This window comes from Moschus berezovskii, chromosome 23 (assembly GCF_049115385.1).
Source record: "Moschus berezovskii isolate FMDL1 chromosome 23, NW_MosBer_1.0, whole genome shotgun sequence".
Lineage (NCBI taxonomy): Eukaryota > Metazoa > Chordata > Mammalia > Artiodactyla > Moschidae > Moschus > Moschus berezovskii.
In genome coordinates this window covers 20590740-20612092 of record NC_142482.1, presented here as the reverse complement: position 1 = coordinate 20612092, position 21353 = coordinate 20590740, and the positions used below count along the sequence as shown (strand labels likewise).

General features: G+C 58.4%; 1 protein-coding gene across 1 annotated transcript; it reads left to right on the top strand.

The window, feature by feature from the left end:
• The first annotated feature begins 2832 nt into the window (after window positions 1-2832).
• On the top strand, window positions 2833-20631 carry SPDEF (SAM pointed domain containing ETS transcription factor). Its single transcript, XM_055406469.2, has 6 exons — window positions 2833-3249; window positions 12776-13234; window positions 15522-15719; window positions 17396-17443; window positions 17559-17705; window positions 19697-20631. Exons 2-6 carry the CDS (start codon window positions 12799-12801, stop codon window positions 19873-19875), a joined length of 1008 nt encoding a protein of 335 aa, XP_055262444.2. The 5' UTR covers window positions 2833-3249; window positions 12776-12798; the 3' UTR covers window positions 19876-20631.
• Window positions 20632-21353: the final 722 nt, after the last annotated feature.

The following is a 21353-nucleotide window of genomic DNA, read 5'->3' as shown; positions in this document are numbered from 1 at the left end:
AAGTTACCTGGAAGGGCTGCTATGGGGAATAAGATGACATGGCTTTGTGGTTGGTCATCAGCAAGGCCCTGGGACAGGGCGTTGAGGTTTGCAGAGCACTTTCACAACCTTATCTCACCCCTCACCACAACTCTAGGCTTCCCTGGTGGTTCAGACGGTAAGGAAACTGCCTGCAGTGCAGAAGACCTCGGTTCGATTCCTGCGTTGGGAAGATTCCCTGGAGAAGGAACCTTTTAGTTTTCTCGTCCACTCTAGTTTTCTTGCCTGGAGGATTCCATGGACAGAGGAGCCTGGCGGGCTGCAGTCCCTAGGGTCACAAAAAGTTGGACACGACTGAGTGACTCACACTAACTAACTAATACCACAGCTCTGAGAGTTCCTCAGAGATGGGGAGGGGGAGTTTGGTCCAGCCAAAGTCACAAAGGTGGAAGGTGACATAACCAGGCTATGTATTTGGGTCAAGCCCTGAGCTGTGTTGCAACACTGTACTGGATGGGTCAAGGTGCTGGTGGGGTGTGTGCTCCCCAGAGCCCTTATTTGGCGCTCCATTCCCCTGGAACCCACAGGCAGATTTGCCCCAGGCGAGCACCAAACCTGCCTTGAACTCACCACTGACATCCACCCAGGCAGCCTCTTAGCACTGGAGTCCATGTGAACCCCAGCTGGGTGGATGGAGGGTCCTCTCCTTGCTACCTCTTAGATTTTTCCAGCCTCCTAAGGCAGCTTTGTTTCCTTATTCCAGGCCTGGGTGGGTATAATCACTGTCCATTGTCAGCACAGCTTAGCCTGGTCCATCCACTCAGGCCCACCATTCCTGGGGACACCTATGAAGTGCTCCTTTGGGCCCAAGGCAAAGCTGTACCGGCATTCAAGGAGCAGGCTTCCCTAGGTCAAGGTTTCCTGTGGTATGACCAGTTCCCGTCTCAATGCCACCCAGCAGTGAAATGTCCTCTCTGGCTGCAAGAGTATTCCGTCTTCATCTATCTACCCATCTTCTGTTCTGCCTCTCATAGAATCAGGCTTGGCTTTGAGTAATAAAGACACCACTTAACAAAAACCAAAGGTCTGTTTCTCTCATAAAAGTCCTGAGGCATGCAATCCAAAGCCAGTATGGAGGTTTTATGCAGTCCTCAAAGACCTAAGCGCCTGCCAGCTCACTGCTCCACCAATTTGTTTTCATGGTCCAAAATGGCAGCCAAGATTCCAGCCATCACAGCTGCATCCCAGGCAGTAACACAGAGGAAGGATAAAGAAGGAGGTAAATCATACATGCTTGTCTGCTTTTTTTTTTCTTGACAGTTTACTCTTAAGAAAGATTCATAGCAAATGGCACATGACACTGCTACTTGGTCACGCTCACATCCAGCTGCAAGGGAATCTGAGGTAATCTTAATTCCAGGCAGCCAAGTTCCCAGGTAAAGTAGGGGTTTGTTTATTGAGGAAAAGAAAATGGACATTGGGGGTAACTATATATGACACCCCATCCATTCAATGAGCATTTACTGGATGCTCCCTGTACTTACCCATTACAGTACTTATAACGTGATCAATACCTTAGCATCTCATGAGCGATAAACAGTGCCTGGCACTTAGTTAGTTCTCAGGGGCCATTATTCTTAGTGCTGATATAAGCACAAGCGTCTGGGAGAATGGAGAGAAGGTCCCGCCTGGGAAAGTTGGAGGTCTTTCTTTTTTTCTTGGTTCTGGAAGGCTGGGGTGGTTGATTGTAGTCATTTTAGGAACTCATGTTACCTCCCCAATTTCCATTCCATTCTACCTCCTCCTTCTCAGGGAAATGACTCTGATAATTCCTCCTTACCAAGGCACCTGTGATAGTTAACAACTAAGCACAGGCTTTCCAGGGTGAAAAGTGCAACCATATGGAAGAGAATTCTGGCAATAGTTATGGTGAGGGGGCTAGTTCTGAAGACCTTGGAATCTTCCTGAAGTCCTAGAAAAATCATACTGTAGGTTGTCACACAATTGTGTGACTGTAGTCACACAATTACTTCTGAAATGGGAAACTAACAATAAGTACTCTCTAAAATGCCTCCGTCTGACAGTGTGAGGGTTGCAGATGCCAGGTGCCCTTCCAAGGCGATTCAGAGCAAGAGTCCCTGGAGGGCAGGGCAGCCCTCAACCCACCTGGCAGGATGAGGAAGAAGCTGAGAACTTGGCTACGTGGCCTTGCTTGGTCTCTTGGAGGTGGAGGAGCCCAGATGGGTGCTGGGGCTGGAGCTTCTGTGCCTTCCCCCCACAGGGACTGCGGAGAGCAAGCTGCTGCTGGCTGACCGCCACTCCGGACCTGGGAAAGCGAGCTACCGGTCCTTCCTGAGCACCAGGGTATGACAGGCCTGTGCCAGGCCCTGTGGGGCACAGAGAACTTAGGGTGGGTGGGCCTATGAGCCTCGGGTCTCTTTCCCCAAAGCTCTCTCCATCCCTGACCTGGGGAGCCAGACAGCGCCTCCTCCAGGAAGCCCTTGCTGACTTCCTTTGCCAGATGCCCACCATCCATGTTCTCCCACATCCCTCCACTGGGCTTTTTCCAATGCTGCCTGCTCATCTGTTCCCTGCCCTCAGCTGACCCCACTCGATATAGCCCCTGTACCTTGCATGTAAGATGAACTTGGTAACGATATATCAACTAATGAGTGAGGGAGTGCGTGCGTGCATGAGTGACCGAATGATCCCCCGGGCTGCCAGGGGGTGGCTCCCCCAGCGAGGAGGGGGAGGCCTGCAAGGGTTAACCAGGAGCCCGTCTGTGGTCTGAGGTAAGCAGGGAGCGTATTTGTTCAGGTAAATAAGGAAGGATTACTTATAATGGGAAATCAGGCCCCGGCCAACTCTTCATCTCATGCTGCCTAACTTCCTCCCAGCACATTCCTGCACTCCGCCCGTGCCCACACTACTCCGCAGACCCGGTCCCCCGAGCCCACTGCGGGCTCCCTCGTAAGCCCCCCTGGCTGGGTCTTGCCACGGTGCCAGCAAGTGGCCCTGAGCTGGGGGCAGAGGGGCTCCCTACTGGGCACGCAGCCCTGAGACCTCAGAGAACCGCCCGTCGAGGGTGGCCAGACCCCCGGCGGCCCACCCGAGTGCCACCTCCGCCCTCGGTCCTGCCGGCCCCTGGTACCGCCAGCACCCCAGATGCCTGGCTGAGACCCAACAGTGGTCCCAGCTGCCTGCGCCTCCCCCTGGCCCCCAAGGTTGGCGCCGCTGCGGGCGACTCCTTGGGCACCAGGCAGCTAACAGGTAAGTCTGATGGAGGGCAGTGCCCAGCCATGGGGGCTTTCCCCTGCCAGCTCTGGGGAGGTGGGTGGTGGAGGGAGCTTTCAACACCGGGCTCCCGGGTGTTGATAACCCTGATCTGGGTCCTTCACCCTCAGAAGCCCCCGATCCCTGTGCATACTGCCTGCCCGATCTGCCCCCCAACCCTGGGCTGACCCTAGAGCCTGGTTGAGCCCCCCGGTCTGGGGAGGGTGGCCTGGGGTGACCCACGTCTGTGATGAGCCTGTCTGGGCTCCACACTGAGCCCACCCTGCCCAGCCTGAGGGGAGACGGCTCTGCAGGTGCGGAGCCTCGGCCCCAAGACCAGGCCAGTTCTGCTTGGCTAGTGAAACACAAGCAGCCTTTCTGTGGCTGCCAGCACGGCTGCTTTGCCAGGGGCAGGGTCTCTCAGAGCCTGGTCACGAGTGGGCAGGGCCCTGCTGGAACCTGGAGGCTCCGGGTCAGGGCCAGGGTCTGGGGTTGGGTGGGGTGGGCGTAGTGAGCACAGGAACCAGGGGATCTGAGTGATCGCCTTGAGTCCCCGGGGAGGCACAGCGCCTCTGGGCAAGTGGGGAAAACAGTGTGGGTGAGGGCAGGGGGGCCTGGAGGTGCCCCTTTCTAGGACTTTCCAGGTGCCTCCTGTGGGGAGGGAAGGAACTGGGTGGTGGGGATGACAGTGTGGAGGGCTGAAGGGTCTTGGTGGCTGGAGCCTCCCGTGGAGCCGGACGAGGTGTTTGTGCATGCGGGGTGGCGGCAGTGCCCTGGGCTAGCCCGGGGCCCCTCTCCCCTCCAGCTGGGCCCACCCAGCAGCCCACAGCCAGGCCTCAAGCAAGCTATCCCCTGCCTGACAGCCATGGCCTTTCTGCTCCTCTTCAGCCAGGGCTGGGACTTGGCCTCATTTCCTTTCCCTACCTCCCTGATAAACAGCTTCACGGCCACCCCCAGTAAAGCAAGCATCTCCCCAGCTGTTCGGCTGAGCAACAGAGCAAACAGGCGCTGGGGCTGCCTCAGGCCCCAGGTGGCGGGCAGGAGATTACCTATCAGACAGGGGGCCCAGGCCAGGGCTCAGCTCAGCCAGCCAGTCCGCTCGCCCCCGATCACCAGGGAGAGGGCCGAAGTCAGGGACTCCCCCCACCCAGCTGCTCAGAGCTCCCCCAAAATTCAGAACTCAGAGCTCCCAGGAGGTTGGGGTGTGGAGGACGTGGTCTCTCATGGGGTCAGGTACCACTTGCCCCTTTGAGAGCCTAACAGGCACCATGAGGGGCCCAGAGCTGAAAACTCAGCCCCTGCCGGACTTGGTAATTGTGTTACTGATTATAAAACACTTTGGCAGATGCTGTGTCACTTGGTTGCCATAAGCCACTGGATTATACAAAACTTCTCTTGTCAACCGAGCCTGAGGAAATAGGGTGGAACTCAGTAGGTGCTCAATCAATGCTCAGAAAGTGTGACCCTGGCAGTGAGTGGAAGAACCAGGAGAGCCCACTTCCTGCCACGGAGGTGGTTGCAGCCATAAAGGGAATAACCCTGCAACAAACTAGCGCACAACTCTGTGCTGACCAGCTTGGTGCAGCTTGAGTGTAACTGGGGACAAGGCCCTCTGGTGGAGGGCAAGAAGGGGCAGGCCAGAACCCGCAAGGTGTGACCTCAGGCAAGTCACTCTGACTCCCTGCGCTTGCAGCAGGTTAGACAAGTTGGCCTCCTCTGTGACAGGAAGCTTCATGGAAGAAGCAACCTGGAATCGGGTTTTGAAGGCTGTGTAGAAGTTGGTGGAGGCAGGCTGGCTGGCGGGATTTGCCGCTTTGCGAAACTTATATGCTTTCCCAGTATGGTCTCCTATGCCGAGGTCAGGGGAAGTGGGGGCCTCTTGGCTTGGGCTCCTCCTAGAGGTCGGGGAGGAGTGAGTGAAGCCAGCAGCTGCCCTGGACCTGGCTAGAGAGCAGGCTGACCTTGGGGCAAGGTCCAGGCCTCTCCAGTCACCATTTTCAACTCTCCCCCAGACTCCACCCTTTGGCCCTGCCCCTCCATCCAGCATCACCACCTGCTTCTTCCTTTGTTCCCTCACTCTTCACCCTGTTACCTTTCACCCCCTTACCTGCCACCTTCATGCATGCTCAGCCCATTGTAATTCGCCAGGAATTTCCATCCGCCGTCCCCCTCAATCTCTACAACCTCTTTAAGACCTGCTCTTAACAGACCATTCAACAGACATTCAACTGAGTTTCTTGCCCCACTGCCATAGCTAGGGTTAGGGCTCAAAAGAGTGTGGGACCCTCCCCTGCCTCCATCCCCCCCGACCCTGTTCCATGCCCCACCCTGCACCCCCAGCCAAGAGAGTGGCCTGTCAGGTGGAACAACTCTTCCCAAAGCAAACTTTGCACAAGCTGAGTTGCCCTGGGCCCTTCCTGACATTTAATGCCAGGCTCCTTCCCCTGCCTCGTTTGCATGTTCCCAGTCCAGGAGGTGCCCCCTGCCAGATTCTCCTCTCCCACCTCTCAGGGCCTCCAGACTCCTCCAGGTCACTCCTCCTAGGCCAGGGCCCGGAGGGGGACTCTGTGGGAGTCAGATGGGCCAGAGCCCTCCCCGGGCTGTAGGAAGGGCTGATGAGGTCCATCTGGGACCGCCAGAATCCAAGGGGCCCTTCCTTTTCGCTCCAGCTCTGGAGTTGAGAAGAGGGGTCTGGGGGTGACCGCCTGGGTTAGGGTCCCAGCACCTGGACCTGCTAACAGGGTGGGGCCCAGGTCTCTGCTCTCAGGGCAGCGAGTTGGCCTGAGGGCTGCTGGGACCAGTTCTTCCTGCCTCTGATGTCCAACCCAAGTCAGCCTGGCGGGCACGATGGAGGTCATGGGGTCACAGACTCCAGACAGTGTCTGGGCCAGAAAAGCTCTGGGAGCCGACTTACCTCCTGGGAGAACAGAAGAGGAGGCTGAGGCCACGGAGGCCAGGGGCTGCCCAGGGCCTCCGATACGGTGGAATCAGAGCAGATTATGAATCCCCATCTCCAGATGCTGAGGCCTCGAGCTCTTTCCAGGTCTCCCACTCCTTTGGAGCAAACTCGAATACAGGGGTGAGCTTGGGGCTGAGGGGGGTCCCTGTAACTGCAGGCTTCAGGCATCCATGCCACCCAGACCCCCCAATGCGACTTCTGTGGGGCTGGCCCTGCAGGTAGCCTGGGCGAAGCAACAGGGGTGACCCTAGAAGTCGGAAGGTGCCAAGACTTCAGCAGGAAAGAGGGCGGAGCTCAGCCTTGACTCCCAGTCCCTGCCCGGTCACCATGGACACATGCCCCCAGGCACTCACCGCCCCTGCCTGTCAGCTGGGAATAATCCTGGCTGCCCCAGGAGACCGCGGGGGAGCCCAAGGAGTTTATTTATTTGGCCTCCACCTTGTCCCTGGAAGGGCTGGAAGTGGTGCCAGTGAGGCGCAAGGCGGGGGCAGGAAGGGGATGCCAATGACCCCCCACGCGGGAGCGAATGGGAGGTGGTGCTGGTAAATACTCCCACCTCGGGCTCCTGGCTACCCCCGGGGACAGTGGGCAGCACAGAAAGTGCAGTTGCTCTGTGTGACCCCATGGACTGCAACCCACCAGGCTCCTCTCTGTCCATGGGATTCTCCAGGCAAGAACACTGGAGTGGGTTGCCATCTCCTTCTCCAGGGGATCTTCCTGATCCAGGGATCGAACCCAGGTCTCCCACATTGCAAGCAGACACTTTTACCATCTGAGCTGACCACAGTTCCTTGATGTCCCCCGACTCTGTTTCCCGTCCCCCATCCTCCTGCTGCTTGGCCCTGATCCTACTCCCAAGTCTCCCCAGGCCTGTGGGCTGGCTCCCCAGGTTACATCTCTCTAAGTCAACCTTTTGCTCCTGCTAGTTTTTCCAGCTCGTTCCTTTCTTTCTTCTATGTTGGCTGCACTGTGCGGCATGCGGTATCTTAGTTCCCTGACCCGGGATCGAACCTGTGCCCTCAGTATTGAAAGCCTGGAATCCTAGCCACTGGATCACCAGAGAAGTCCCTGGATCTAGCTAGTTTGAAGAGCAGTCTCAGAGGGCAGGGGAGCTGCATTTTCCTGGGAGTGTAGCAGCTGTCCCAGGAGCAGTGAGGGGGCTGGACGGGGGCAGTGGGCAGTGTGGGAAGGGCTGTCTAGGGGAACAGGAAGGCCGAGGCCAGAGGCAGGAAGGCTTCAGACCGCAGCAGGCGGGCCCTGGGCGCTGGCCTGGGCAGGCCCGGCTTCTCTCCAAGGTGCTGACCGAGTGCCTAGAGGTTGAGGGGACAGGCCCACGTGGCCCCTGCCCACTCTGCAGGGCTTCCAGGGGCCGCACTCCTGAAGACCCCTGATTCAGACCCATTCATGTGGACCCAGAGGTTGGGATGGAGGCAGGGAAGGGCCGACAGCGGTGGAGAAACCAGAGGCGGTCTGCCCCCAGGTGCTGGAACGAGGAGACTCTGGGCAGAGTGGTAGGCCTGTCACACCTTGCCCCAGCCCCTCCCCTCTCCTCCCAGGGCCTGCAGTCCTGGGCCCTGGGCAGACTAAGGTTGTGTCTCAGGACTGAGGTGGGGGCTTGAGGCATATTCACCCCCCCAACACACAAAACCCCATTGGGAGTAAGATCTGAGCAGGATGTGAGAGACAGGCTCCACCCTGATGACCACCTGGGGACTCAGTAAAGACTGCCTGGTGACTCCCTGGGGCTGTGGTTTCAGGAGCTGTCTGAGCATCTTTCTAACGTCTGGGTAGCCCCGAGGGGCAGGAAACAGCTGCTGTAAATCTCTGACTTTGGGTCCCCCTGTCCCCTCTCCCCTCTCTGTCGTCCTGGGGGACCACGAGGTGTGGGGAGAAGGGGCCGAGGTGGTAATCCCTCTGGCTGCAGCCGCGTGAGTCTGCCCTGTCTGTGGGTCTTGGCCTCCACCAGCTGTTACCAAACTTCTTTGTCTGGAGTCAGAGCCAGTGACTCTTGGGCAGAAGGGAACCAGGACACGCTGAGCCTTAATCCAGAAAAAATCAGCTTGAGGTTTTGGGAGCTGGAGGCATCGCTCAGGAGACCGGTAGCCCCTTGGGCCTGGGCTGTTGGGAGGGACCAGGACCCGGCAGAGCCCGGATTTATCGCAGGACCCTAGGGCGCAGTGATCTAGGCTGTGCTGTGTGACTACGGATCCCTCCTGGACATTCTCTGAGCCTTATTTTCCCAGTGTCCCCATGCAGAGACCGTCACCAACGAATATAGTCATGGCTGAACTGCGCAGATGGGGAGAGCTGAAAAGTCAGAGGAGGGAGCGGCTGGGGAGGACTTTGGGCTGAACTGTGATGAGAAGGAAGGGTCATTGTGGGCAGGGGGCCAGCGAAAACAAGAGAAAATAGAGAAAACAAGCCATGTCAGGCCCACAGCTCAGGGTCCAAGGGAGAAACACCGTTCCCATCAGAGCCTGGATATGTACTTTGTTCCAGACCCTGCCCCTAACCAGTGAATAAATCTGTTTCCCGCTCTGGGCTCTGAGCTCCTACGCTAAGAGGCAGGCACCAGCCCCTGCGATCAGGCAGGGCAGGCGGTGGGGAGCCATGGGAGGTTCTAAAGCCTAGGGCTGCCCGATGAAAGGGTGCTGGAGGGAAACGAGCTTGACCGTGCAGTGGAGTGAGCGGATAGGAGACACGAATGGACTCTGGAGGACCAAGCTGGCCAATCAGGAGGTGGGCAGGGCCCTGGGGAGATGGGACCAGCCAGAGCAGGAGCCTCTGAGGGCACATGGTACAAGAGCAGAGACCACCCGTGGCCAACTGGGGCCCTTGGGCAAGCTGCATGACCTCTCTGAGCCCTGCTATCCACGTCCACAAAGCAGGGTGCCTGAGTCCCTGTAGGTAGTAAAAGGGTAACATGTACACATGCTCTGGACACAGGAGGTACTTGACGTGCGTTCTCTGCCCTCCTGGGTCCAGCCCTAGAGCCTGGAGAAGATGCTGGAGTTGCAGGCTGGGCACACCAGCCACCGGCTCATTGACCAGAAAACCCAGGTCCCCTGGGCTGGGCCCAGCCTTCCACACTGCATCCCACCTGCAGGCCATGGGCTCTTTCCTCCCGCCGCACGGTTAATCATTAACTTCTTTTTCACCAGGGAGGTGTTGGAGCTGGGACCAAGCCTTGGTTGAGGGCAGGTTCCCTGGCATTTAGGGGCAAGGTGATGGGGGACTGGAATGTGGGGTGTGGAGGAGAAGGCGGGAGGTCTCTGCTGGTGAGGGATCCCTGGGCCAGGAGCTGGAAGACCTGCATCTGAGTCGTTCAGTTCTCTGCACCGTAACTTCCCTGCCACAGCGCAAGGATGAGCACTGAGGCTCTCTCAGGAAGGGGGTGAAGGCGAGGGCTTCCGAAGTCACTTGACCAACGTGTCAGGGACGTGTCGTCACGTCCCCATCTGGCCGATGCTGCCCCACTCCCTAGCCATTCATCCTCACTGACGCCTCGCGCCACCATGCCCCCGTCCTACTTGTGACCGAGGCCAAACAGGAGGGCCACTAGGGAGGCAATGTCTCCTGCCTGTTGGAAAGGATTCCATCTCCCTGGCACATGGCCCAGGGTGTTGGCAGGGACTGTCCTAACGTGGCAGGTCGGGGAGTTCTGGGGACGTGGATGGGGCGGGAGGCAGGCGGGGGGGGATGAGGGAAGGGTGGGGTTGAGGGGCTCTCTGGGGTGGGGCTCCCGGGGGGTAGGGTGTGAGCACAGGCCAGGGTGGGGACCCAGGAGAGAGCAAGCTGCTGGCTCTGCCTGGGTAAATAATTTAGGCCCACAGCACACATGTGTGTTTGCACAGAAGGACTTGAAATGATTCCAGGCCTGCCCTCTGTCCCCCGCAATCCTGGGCCCCCCATCCCTGCCCACCCCACCCCACCCCACCCTGACCTTTCCTTCCTCGTCACTTAAAGGAACTTGAAAGGGAGACTTGAAATGAAAGGGAACACCTTTCTTTCCTGCTGGCATTCTCTGTGCCACAGGAAGAGCAGAGCTGCCAAGTCAGGTTGGGCAGGTTGGGTACTGCACAAGGCTGAGGGACAAGGGGAAGCTGAAGTTCCACTTGGGCTCCACTCACAAAGCCGCACTACCCAGAAAGGAAAGGACATTATTTTCTGAGTTGCATGCAGTTGCACTAGCTGCAGCCCTAGGAATGAAAGCCAGAACCTTCCAAACGGGGCTCTTTCTCCACCCCACCTGCACATTGTGGCTGAGCAGGTCTACAGGGCTTCTAGTGAAGCCTCCCCCCATACTGTCCAGGTGCCTTCAAAGCAGCGGTTCTCAAACGTAAACCCCCATCACAATCAAAGGGCCTGTTGAAACACATTGCTGGGAATTCCCTGGCAATCCAGTGGTGAGGACTCTGAACTTCCACTGTCGGAGGTACAGGTTCAGTCCCTGGTCAAGGAACTAAGTTTCCACAAGCGTGAGTGTGTGAAAGTCGCTCAGTCGTGTCTGACTCTTTGCAACCCCATAGACTATACAGTCCATGGAATTCTCCAGGCCAGAATACTGGAGTGGGTAACCTTTCCCTTCTCCAGGGGATCTTCCCAACCCAGGGATCAAACCCACATCTCCTGCATTGCAGGCGGATTCTTTACCAGCTGAGCCACAACAGAACCCCAAGCTCACACAAGCGTGAGGTGTGGCCAGAAAAAAAAAAGAAAAGAAATGCCTTGCTGGGCCTTCATCCCTACCCCTGAGCTTCTGATTCAGTAACTCTGATGTGGGCCTGAAAATTTGAGCTCCTCATGAGTTCCTAGTTGGTGCTGATGCTGCTGATCCAGGCACATTTTGAGAACACTGTTTAAAGTATAAATAACCCCAAGAAAGGACACATATGAACTTGCCCTTATCAGGTTTATCTGCTCCTTTCCGCCTTTGAGGATGACCCACTGTGTTACAGGGAGCATGTATTTGTTGGTCATCTCCCACCTCTGTCCTGATGTAGTCTTGACTCTCAAGCCACGGAAGTATCCCAGGGACCCCCAGTTCTTTGCTGTACGTACACCTTGCACGTCCCCTGCTTTACCCAAACCTCCAGTATGGAGTTCCAAGTGCTGTGCGCCAATGTGGGGCTAGAGAAAAGGGTCTGGGGGGGACGGCAGCAGAGCCTGGGGACCGATGGGAGGGAAGCCTCTAGTTCTTCGCGTTGAGGCCAAACGGTGCCCCCTGGGTGGCCTTGGTGGGGCCAGCGGGAGTGGGGGTGACTTGCCGAGGGCCTCATTTGTCCCCTTGGGCCTCGGCCTTTTCTCTAGCCCCTGTAGCTGTGGGGAAAGTGGGCTGTTGTAAATGTGCTTGTGGGCACCTCCCACCTGGGAGCTGCGAGTTCCTCCAAGGCGTGAGGGGAGAGAAGAGGGCCCGGGAGCTGGGAGAGACCATGGCAGCACCTTTCAGGGCAGGATGAGGCGGGACGGGTACCAGGAGCCTGGCCCTGGGTGGGGGTGGGGCTGAGCACACCCGTACCTGTGTTGCTGGGGGGGCCACTGCAGCAGCATTGGGCTGGGAGTTTATCCATACTCCCCACACGACCCTGTGGGGCTTCCCTGGTGGCCCAGTGGTAAAGAATCCACCTGCAATGCAGGAGACCCAGGTTCAATCTCTGGGTCAAGAATACTCCAGTATTCCTACCTGGCGGGAGGAGCCTGGCGGGCTACAGTCCATGGGATCACAGAGTCAGACACAACTGAGCGACAAAGCTCACAAAACTGGCCCTGTGGGAGGGGCAGGGGGCCGCCTACCCGATCTGGGAGGGGCTTCTCCCTGCCACACCCTCACTTGCTCCTTTCTGTCTTCACCTGGCCCATGGGAGATCATGGTGACCTTTTCCCTTCCCTACCCTCTTCAAGGGCAGAACAAAAGGAAACAAATTTTGCTCCAGCAGAAAAGATTAGGAATCTGCTTGCAGTGCAGGAGACCTGGGTTTGATTCTTGGGTTGGGAAGATCTCCCGGAGGAGGGCATGGCAACCCACTCCAGTATTCTTGCCTGGAGAATCCCATGGATGGAGGAGCCTGCATAGTCCATGGGGTTGCAGGAGTCAGACACAACTTAGCAATCAAACCACCACCACCACCACCACAGAGGGCGCTTCCTCGACTGGACAGCAGACTAGGATCTGGGTGGGAGGCCAGCCGCCTTGTCCAGGCCTCAGTTTGCTCATCTGCCAAATGGAACTAATTGCACCTTCCTTTGTGAGGACCGAATGAGAGCAAGCACCTCAGGAGATTGTTTTAAACAGGTCACTTGTGTAAAAATACGCTGCTCCCAACACCCCGGCTTCCCTGGGGAGGGAGGGGGCCATCTGTTTGCAGCTCTGCACGCCCCCCTCTCAGCCACAAGGCCCGTCTGCCCAGCCCCGTCTCAGCTGCCCAGTGACCTGGAAGCCCTGGCTCTCCCCCAGGCCCGGCCGCTGCCCACTGGGCTCCTCATCTCCATAACCAGCTTAGCGGGCCCCCACGGGGACAGGGAAGCAGCCGGGGCCTGACTCTCCCACCTCTTCTCTTTCTGTAGACACAGCCGCCAGCCCAAGCAGCATGGGCAGCGCCAGCCCAGGCCTGAGCCCCGGGCCGCCTGGCCGCCTCCTGCTGCCCCCGGACAGTGCGCTGCGGACCAGCCTGGAGAAGGCGGCCGCGGCGGGGACGGGGCCCGAGCGGCGGGACTGGAGCCCCAGCCCGCCTGCCACCCCTGAGCAGGGCCTGCCCACTTTCTACCTCTCCTACTTTGACATGCTGTACCCCGAGGACAGCAGCTGGGCGGCCAAGGGCCCCGGGGCCAGCGTGCGGGAGGAGCCGCCCGACGAGCCCGAGCAGTGCCCGGTCATCGACAGCCAAGCCCCGGGGGGCAGCCTGGACCTGGCCCCGAGCGGGCTGACCCTGGAGGAGCACTCGCTGGAGCAGGTGCAGTCCATGGTGGTGGGCGAGGTGCTAAAGGACATCGAGACGGCCTGCAAGCTGCTCAACATCACGGCAGGTGAGCCCCTCCTCTGCCAGCGGGGGCCACCGGGAGGGGTGAGGGCGCCGCCTGGCGCACCGTGGTCCCCAGAGATGCTGGTGCCTCTCCACGTGCAGCCAGGCCCTAACGCGGCAGCGGCGAGCCTGGGAGCCAAGGTTCGCAGCCTCTCTGCGCCCCGGCCACGCCGGCCTGGTGTCCCCACGCGGCAGGCACAGGGTGAATGAACACGAGCTCTGTACCATCTGGCCCACCTCCTCCTCTGTCAGTCCGTAGTCCCCCGCCTGTTCTGCCCCAGACTCTCCTGCCTCTTTGCCATCCATCCCCACAACGCTCACACCTGAGGACCTTTGCACTCACCAGATCCTCAACCCGGAGTGCCCTTCCCTCAAATATCGACTTGGCTCACCCCTCACCTCCTTCAGGCCTTGACTCAGATGGCACCATCTCGATGAGGCCTTTCTTGACCCTTCTACTGAAACTGCTGCCCAGACCCCTACCTCTTATTCCTCCAACCTGCTCTATTTCTCTAGTGCTTCCTACCATCTAATTTGGTGCCTTTTTATCTTGTTCCCCGACTGGTCTCCCTCACTGGAATGTACATGCCCCGAGGACAGGGAATTTCACTTATTTCGTTAATTGCTACTTCACTAGCTCCTGCTTCCCCTGTGGCTCAGCAGTAAAGAATCTGCCTACCAATTCGGGAGACACCAGTTTAATCCCTGGGTCAGGAAGATCCCCCAGAGGAGAGCAAGGAAACCCACTCCGGTATTCTTGCTTGGAGAATCCCATCAGAGGAGCCTGGGAGGTTACGTTCCATGGGGTTACAAAGAATTGGACACGACTGAAGCAACTGAGCACGCACGCACACACATCCCTAGTTCCTGGGACTTAATAGATGCTTAGCACACAGTCACTTAATATACCCTTATCCCTTATATGGGAGATTCAGAGTGGACACAGCAGAAAGGCTCCTCTGTTCATGAAGCTGACGTTACCAGTGACGAAACAGATCATAGATAAATAGATCAATGTGTCTCTGGTCCAGTGGAGGTGAGGGCTCTGAGGAGAGCTATCAGGAGGTGAGGCGTGTGCACTCGCGCATATGCGTGCGTGTGTGTGTGTGCGTGTGTCTGCTGGGGCCTGGAGGGTGTGGTTGCGGAGCTGATGCTGCCGATTGAGGGGCTGCTGGGACCCCGTCCCCATCCTGCCGTCGCCTCTCCAGCTTTGGGTGTGTCTGATGTATCTCCTTGGCCTTCGGGCCCTGGCGTCTGAGCCTCCCACACAGGAAAGGTCCTCAGGCCCAACTCCTCCCCAAAGTCATCTGGGCCCAGCCCCTGCCCCCCAGTAGTCTCAGCTGGGGTCCCCCTTGAGGCAGCCCCCGCTCAGGGCCCCCGCCCCCAGTGGCCCAACGCTGCAGCCAGCCCCCGCCCCGGAGGTTTTCCCACGGGGCCTCCGCTCCCGCCCAGGCTGTGGAGGGCCCTGCCCTGTGAACAATAGGGACAGAAACAAATGGCTTTGACCCTGGGGAGGAAAATGAGTTTATTAAGTGGGGGCAGGTCGGTCTGCAGGTCACCCACTTAGAGCGGGGCGTTCACTTGGAGGCCCCATTGTGTCTGTGCCCACAGCTGGGCCCCGCCCGAGCGCCCTGCTGGGTTCACCCCCGGGCGGCTCCCCAGGGAGACAAGTGGGGCCCAGCCAGGGACGCCACCCCAGGCCTTGGTCCCACGAGCAGCCCTGCCCTGCCCTGCCCTTTGCCTACTTGGTGCCATGTGCCGAGCAGCACCCCGACAGCCGGCCCTTTGTCAGGGGCTGGACAGGGCAGGGAGACCCCCGTGTCTTGGTTTCCTCCTTGGTGTGAAGTAGCAGGGTGAGGGGGCCGATCCCTGGTTGGGTTTTTCTCTGATCCTTTGAGGGTTTCGGGAAGGCGAGAAGAATCTGGGAAAGAAAGAAGCTGGGGTGTCTCTGGTATAGTGTCACTGTCCCCTCCAGGGCTGGGACTCCCCGAAGGGCCCTTTGGAGGGGCTGGAGGGGTCTGGGAGGAGCTGAGGTCCAGGTGAGTGGAAGGTGCAGAAGTTCCAGGCTCCCCTGCCCTGAGCCATGTTTGCTTTTGGGGCCCTGGATCCTTCCCCTCATCCCCTCTCTTCTTGGGTACCCCCCTCCACAGAACCCCTCAAGCCTCTGTCTAGCCTGGAGGCCGTTCCAGGAGAGCATAGGTTCCCACAGGGGCTCCATCAGGGCAGAGGTGGCTCCCCGGGGGCAGTGCCTTCAAGCAGACTCTGGGGCTGAAAGAGTGTCTCTGGCTCAGACCCCGTGGACTGGAGCCCTGGCAACGTGCAGAAGTGGCTCCTGTGGACGGAGCACCAATACCGGCTGCCCCCCGTGGGCAAGGCCTTCCAGGAGCTGGGTGGCAAGGAGCTGTGCGCCATGTCAGAGGAGCAGTTCCGCCAGCGCTCACCCCTTGGTGGGGACGTGCTGCATGCCCATCTGGACATCTGGAAATCAGGTGGGTGGAGCACCCCCCACCCCACCCCCAGGCTCCAAACCCGGGACATCAGAGGAGAAGTTAGGCCAGGATGCCTGCCCACGGGTTATGGGAGAAGCAGTCCCTATGTCAGCCTAGGTTCCATTCTGGATCCCGGCCCCACTGACCACTGCCTCCCTGGATCCTGGGTGAGCCCTCCAGCCCTGACCCTCTGCCTACCCTGATCAAAGCCACAGAACCCAGGACAGAACACGCAGCAAGTTAAAAGTACAACTTAGACTGTGAGGATGCAGGACATTGGATACTCCGAAGTCCTCCTTCTTTGTCCTTGTAAAAATTTTGTTTGTTTTGTGTTGTAGTTCATTAAAGCAGAAATAAGGCAATAAATGTACAGAATTTTTTAAAAAAACAAACTGTTGTGAACCACGGTATACCTTGGGGGATACCCCTCCCTCGTCCCTCCCCTGGCCCCCTAGTTGCCCTCCCTTGAGGCAGCCACTGTTGCCCGTTTCTCGGGTACCTTGCCAAGGGAAGTCTATGCATATACAAGCAAGAGTAAGTATGACTTCTACCCTTTCCTAACACAAATAGTATAAGCATCACGCTGTTCTGTACAGAACAGTGTATCTTGGACCTTGTTCCCCTTCGTTGTTTGTACAGCGGACCTATGTTTAATCTTTTTTTATTTTTTTTTGCATGACTGCATGGCTTTTGGGATCTCAGTTCCCCAACCAGCGATCGAACCCAGGCCCTTGGCAGCAAAAGTGCAGAGCTCTAACCCCTGGACTGCCAGGGAATTCCCTTTTTTTAAATTTGTTTTTATTAATTTTTGTTGTTGTTGTTGCCCTAGGTTGTCATTGCTGCCAGTGGGCTTTCTCTAGTCGTGGCGAGTAGGGCTACTCTTCATTGCAGGGCACGGACTTCTCACTGCTGCGGCTTTTCTTGTTGCAGAGCACAGGCTCGAGGGCACGCAGGCTCAGTAGCTGTGATACACGAGCTTAGCTGCCCTGTGGCACATGGGATCCTCCCAAACCAGGGATCAAACCTGTGTCCCCTGCTCCCTGAGTCAAGGCCCAGCCCCTTGGGGCCCAGGATAAATGAGGGGACATGTCCCACTCTCATGGCCCAATCAGAGACCAGTGTCCAGCCCCCAGCCCAGGCCTCTTGCCAGGGGCTGGCAAGAGCAGTGGGCAGTGCCAGGCTGAAAGCCAGGTGGTGGCGTGGGCAGAAGACGGCTGCCTCCATCTCCCACTGCTTTTTGTGGGGAGGGAGACAGGTGGGGAGCAGGAGGGGATGGAGGGGTGCGGGGAGCTGGGCAGCCAGAGGGCAGGGAGTGTTTTTGTTATGCTGGGTTCTGAGCGGGATGTTGTGCAGATATCATCACCACGCATCCGTGCAAGACCTGTGAGGGGGTGTCCCAGGCCCGTTTCACAGGTGACCAGCAGGTCTCAACATGCGCTCTCCTCTCTGAACCAGGGGCCGCATGCAGAAGGCCCCTCTCAGCTGCCAAATCCTAAACTTTCTTCCAGGAAGCAGCTCTGTAAGCAGCTTGTGTCCCAGATTGGCAGGAGGGAGTCACTGGGCCGGGGAGTGGGGTGGGGTGGGGCTTCTGTGACCCCACAGTTCCACCCAAACGCCCTCCTCCTCCCTTGAGGGGCATCTCTCTGGGGTCCCAACTTCCCCTCCTTGCCCCACAGCTGCCTGGATGAAAGAGAGGACGTCCCCGGGGGCGATTCACTTCTGCGGTGAGTCAGGCAGGGCAGGGAGGCGGGCAGCCAGAGCTCCGGGTCTGGGGAATGATGGGGTGGCGGCCACTGAGGACTGGGGCTCCCTGCTCACCACCACCCCCTGACCGCCCAGCCTCAACCAGCGAGGAGAGCTGGACGGACAGCGAGGTGGACTCGTCCTGCTCCGGGCAGCCCATCCACCTCTGGCAGTTTCTCAAGGAGCTGCTGCTGAAACCGCACAGCTACGGCCGCTTCATCCGGTGGCTCAACAAAGAGAAGGGTGAGTGGTGTTGAGGGCAGGACGAGGAGGCTGCGAGGCAGTGGGTGGGGGGGCAGCTGTGGTCCTGCCTGGCGCTGGGCAGGGGGCTGCAGCCGCCCCCACCTTTGCCTTGAATGCCACACACGCACTCATTGGACCCTGGACCAGCCCAGGGTCTGTGCGATCTGTGTCCACACCTGTCCCCCACCAGGCTCTGCCTGCTGAGGGTCCCCAGTGGCCACGTGCCTGGGACATAGCAGGGCCGTACAGCTCCGCTGAGAATGGGACACAGTCTTTACCCTCCAAACATCAGAGCTGCACTGAGGAAGCTGGCGGTGTCCCGTGAGAAATCCAGAGTAAACCACACAGGCAGTGTTAGATTTTCAAGTAGCCACAGTTTAAAATACTTCCGTTCTGTTCCATCGCTCAGTCGTGTCTGACTCTTTGTGACCCCGTGGACTGTAGCCTACCAGGCTTCTCCGTCCATGGGATTCTCCAGGCAAGAATACTGGAGTGGGTTACTGTTTCCTTCTCCATTAAAATGCTTACAAACAGGTATATTTAATTTTAATAATACGTCTGTCTAATCCAATATTATACATTCTTCTAATCTCAACATATAGTCACTATAAAATTATTAATCAGATGCTTTACTAAATCTGGTGTGTATTTCATGCTTACACTGCATCTCAATTCAGACTGGCTACAATTCAAGGACTCACAGCCACAGGTGGCTAGTGGTGACTGCCCTGGACAGCACAGGGCTAGATGGTGTGCGGATGTGTGTTTTGGAAGAGGCCCAGAGCCAAGAACCTGGGTTCTAGGTCCCATTCTACCAGTAGTAGCTATGGGTACCCAGACTCCAATCTTCGTATTTGTGAAACAGATTAGATTCAGTCATCCAACAAACCTTCGATGAGCACTTCCTCTGGTTCCACACTTGCTCAGCCAATGTTTATGGAGGATTATAGTGTCCTGGGGCTATGGGGAAGATTCAGCGATACCCCATCCTCTAGGAACCTACAGTCTTGTAGGAAAACCAGCAGTGAAATGAGCTGGTATGCAGAATGCATCTGGCTGCAATGGGACCAGCTGTACCCAGGTTCAGGAGGACCTCAGAGAGGAGTGACTCTGGGGCTGAGTGCAGAGCTCGGGAAGGGAAAGGGCTTAGGAGGGGTGGGGAAGTTCCTGCACAAGGTGTGGTGATCCTGTGTTTATATTTGAGACAGAGTTAGCTGGTCCCCCAGGGAGACCATGCCACTATAGAGGACAGGGAGATCAGGGAAGGCGGGGTGATCTGGGAAGCCTGCCTGGAGAGGGTGTGCTGACCTGGGTTTTGCCAGGTGCTTTAGACGGAGAACTGGGGATATTAGTGAGTAATAGCCCCGTCCTCAGGGCTCTGCTCCAGGGACTTTCTGTAACCACTCAACAAGACGGTGGTCACCACAAATCACTCCAACTGACCGGAAAAGGGGGTCTCGGCTTCTAAAGCTGGAAAACGGCCAAGCCAGGATTCCAGCCCAGGTGGGCTTGGCTCCCAGTCCCCTCTTTCCACCGTCTCTTACCAATTCATCCTGCCAGAAATGGCTGTGTGGGCCGAAGTGGCTGAGAATCCCACAGAGGTCTTGCAGGCTGGAAAACTGCACAGGTGACTTTGCGAAATGAGCTGTGTCTGTAGCCTGGAGCCCCACAGGGCTTCAGTGCAGGGAGTTTAGGAGCCGGCGCTTGCAAGGGCAAGGCCTTCAAGGCCCCAAGTCACCCACCGCAGGCTCACCCTGCACCCAGGAGGTCTGTGAGTCCACAGTAGGATCCGCCACTTTCCGGGCCCCCTGCTACACCTCCCCACATGTTGATTTAACCCTCAGCACAGCCGTGGGAGGCGGTCTGTGGCCCCACAGCCTGGTCCGGCCCCGGGGCGACCCCGGCTCCCCTGACTCTGCGAGGCTGATTGCTGGTCTTGCTCTCTCTCCCTCCTGCTCCGCTGGCTCTCCCTGGGCCCCCCGCTGCCCCAGGCATCTTCAAAATCGAGGACTCCGCGCAGGTGGCCAGGCTGTGGGGCATCCGCAAGAACCGCCCCGCCATGAACTACGACAAGCTCAGCCGCTCCATCCGCCAGTATTACAAGAAGGGCATCATCCGCAAGCCCGACATCTCCCAGCGCCTGGTCTACCAGTTCGTGCACCCCATCTGAGCGCGGCCGCTGGTCCCGGGCCTGAAACATGCCCTCACCAGACCTCCCTCCTGCCTGCCCTGCCTCGGCCAGACCCAGAGCTGGGAAAGAGGGCAATCTGCTGGCATCCAGAGTTCAAGGTCAGGGAGGGGGTGGCCCACTGCTCCCAGAGATGTCAGTGAGCTCTCTGGGAAGAGAGCCCCAGGGTTGGGGGCGGTGCTTCCCCCTCGGGCCTGACTGCTCCACAGCCAGTCCACTGGAGGACGGAGGGAGGCAGGGCTGTCCTCGGTGTTCACGGCTCCCCAGGGAAGGGCCCCCCACTCCGTTGCAGCCTCTGACCCCAGACGTTCCAGAGCAGAGCCAACAGAATGGCAGTGACTTGGCCAAGGCCACTTGCCCTCCAGTGCCCTGTTGCCTGTCCGGCACTGCACATCTGGCACTGCACTGGCACCATGCCAGGAGACATCTGGACCCCTGAGTTGGGAAGCCAGGGGTGCCCTGGGGACAGATAATAAAGATCCTAGGGAACTGATGTGGTCCCAGTGTCTCTGTCGTTATGGTCACAGGGGCCTGGGGTGGTCAAGGGAGGCTTCCTGGGGGAGGCGGCACTGAACTGAGCCTAACAGGAAAGGGAGAGCTGATGGGTAGAAGCAGTGGGAGAAAGGCAGTGAGTCCTCAAGGCCCACGAGGGGCTGGAGGGGCCCTCGTCTCCCCTGGCCTGGTGTGGACTGGAAAGGGGGGCTGGAAGGAGGGTGGGCTGGAGCTGAGGAGGGTCTCCCGCGGGACTGGAGAGGTGGTGGCATCCTTCGGTCCCTGTGCTCTGTCAGGGGTCAGGACATCCCCCCGGAGGGGCCGAGGGCTGCCCTTCCTGTCCAAGGGACTCTGAACAGAAACTGTGAGGTTACCCCCACCCTCCCACTGCTGGGCCAACCCGGGGGCTCTGGGACGGGCAGCCGTGCCATGAGAGAGGGGGCCTTCAGCCCTCCTCGTGGGATGCCGACCCTGCGCTGAACAGGGGGAGAGAGGCTGGCTTGTGGGCAGTTCCTGTCTGGAGGCCTCAATGGTACCGAAGCTGTGAGCCCTGTGAGTGGGGGGTCAGGGGCGAGAGCTCGTGATGGGAGGGGGCGGGTCTGAGTGTGTGTTTGTGAGCTGGGGAGATGGAACCCTCTCTCCTGGGCCAAGGCCCTCACAGCCCACCTCCAGCCCAGGCATCCCGAGGGCCGGCTAGGCAGCCGCTTCGACCGCTTTTCTGCCATTTGTTGTTGTCATTCAGCTGCTCAGCCGTGTCTGACTCTCTGCCACCCCATGGACTGCAGCACACCAGGCTTCCCTGGCCTCCACCATCTCCCAGAATTGGTTCAAACTCATGTCCATCGAGTCAGTGATGCCATCCAGCCATCTCATCCTCTCTTGTCCCCTTCTCCCCCTGCCCTCAATCTTTCCCAGCATCAGGGTCTTTTCCAGTGAGTCAGCTCTTCACATCAAGTGGCCAAAATACT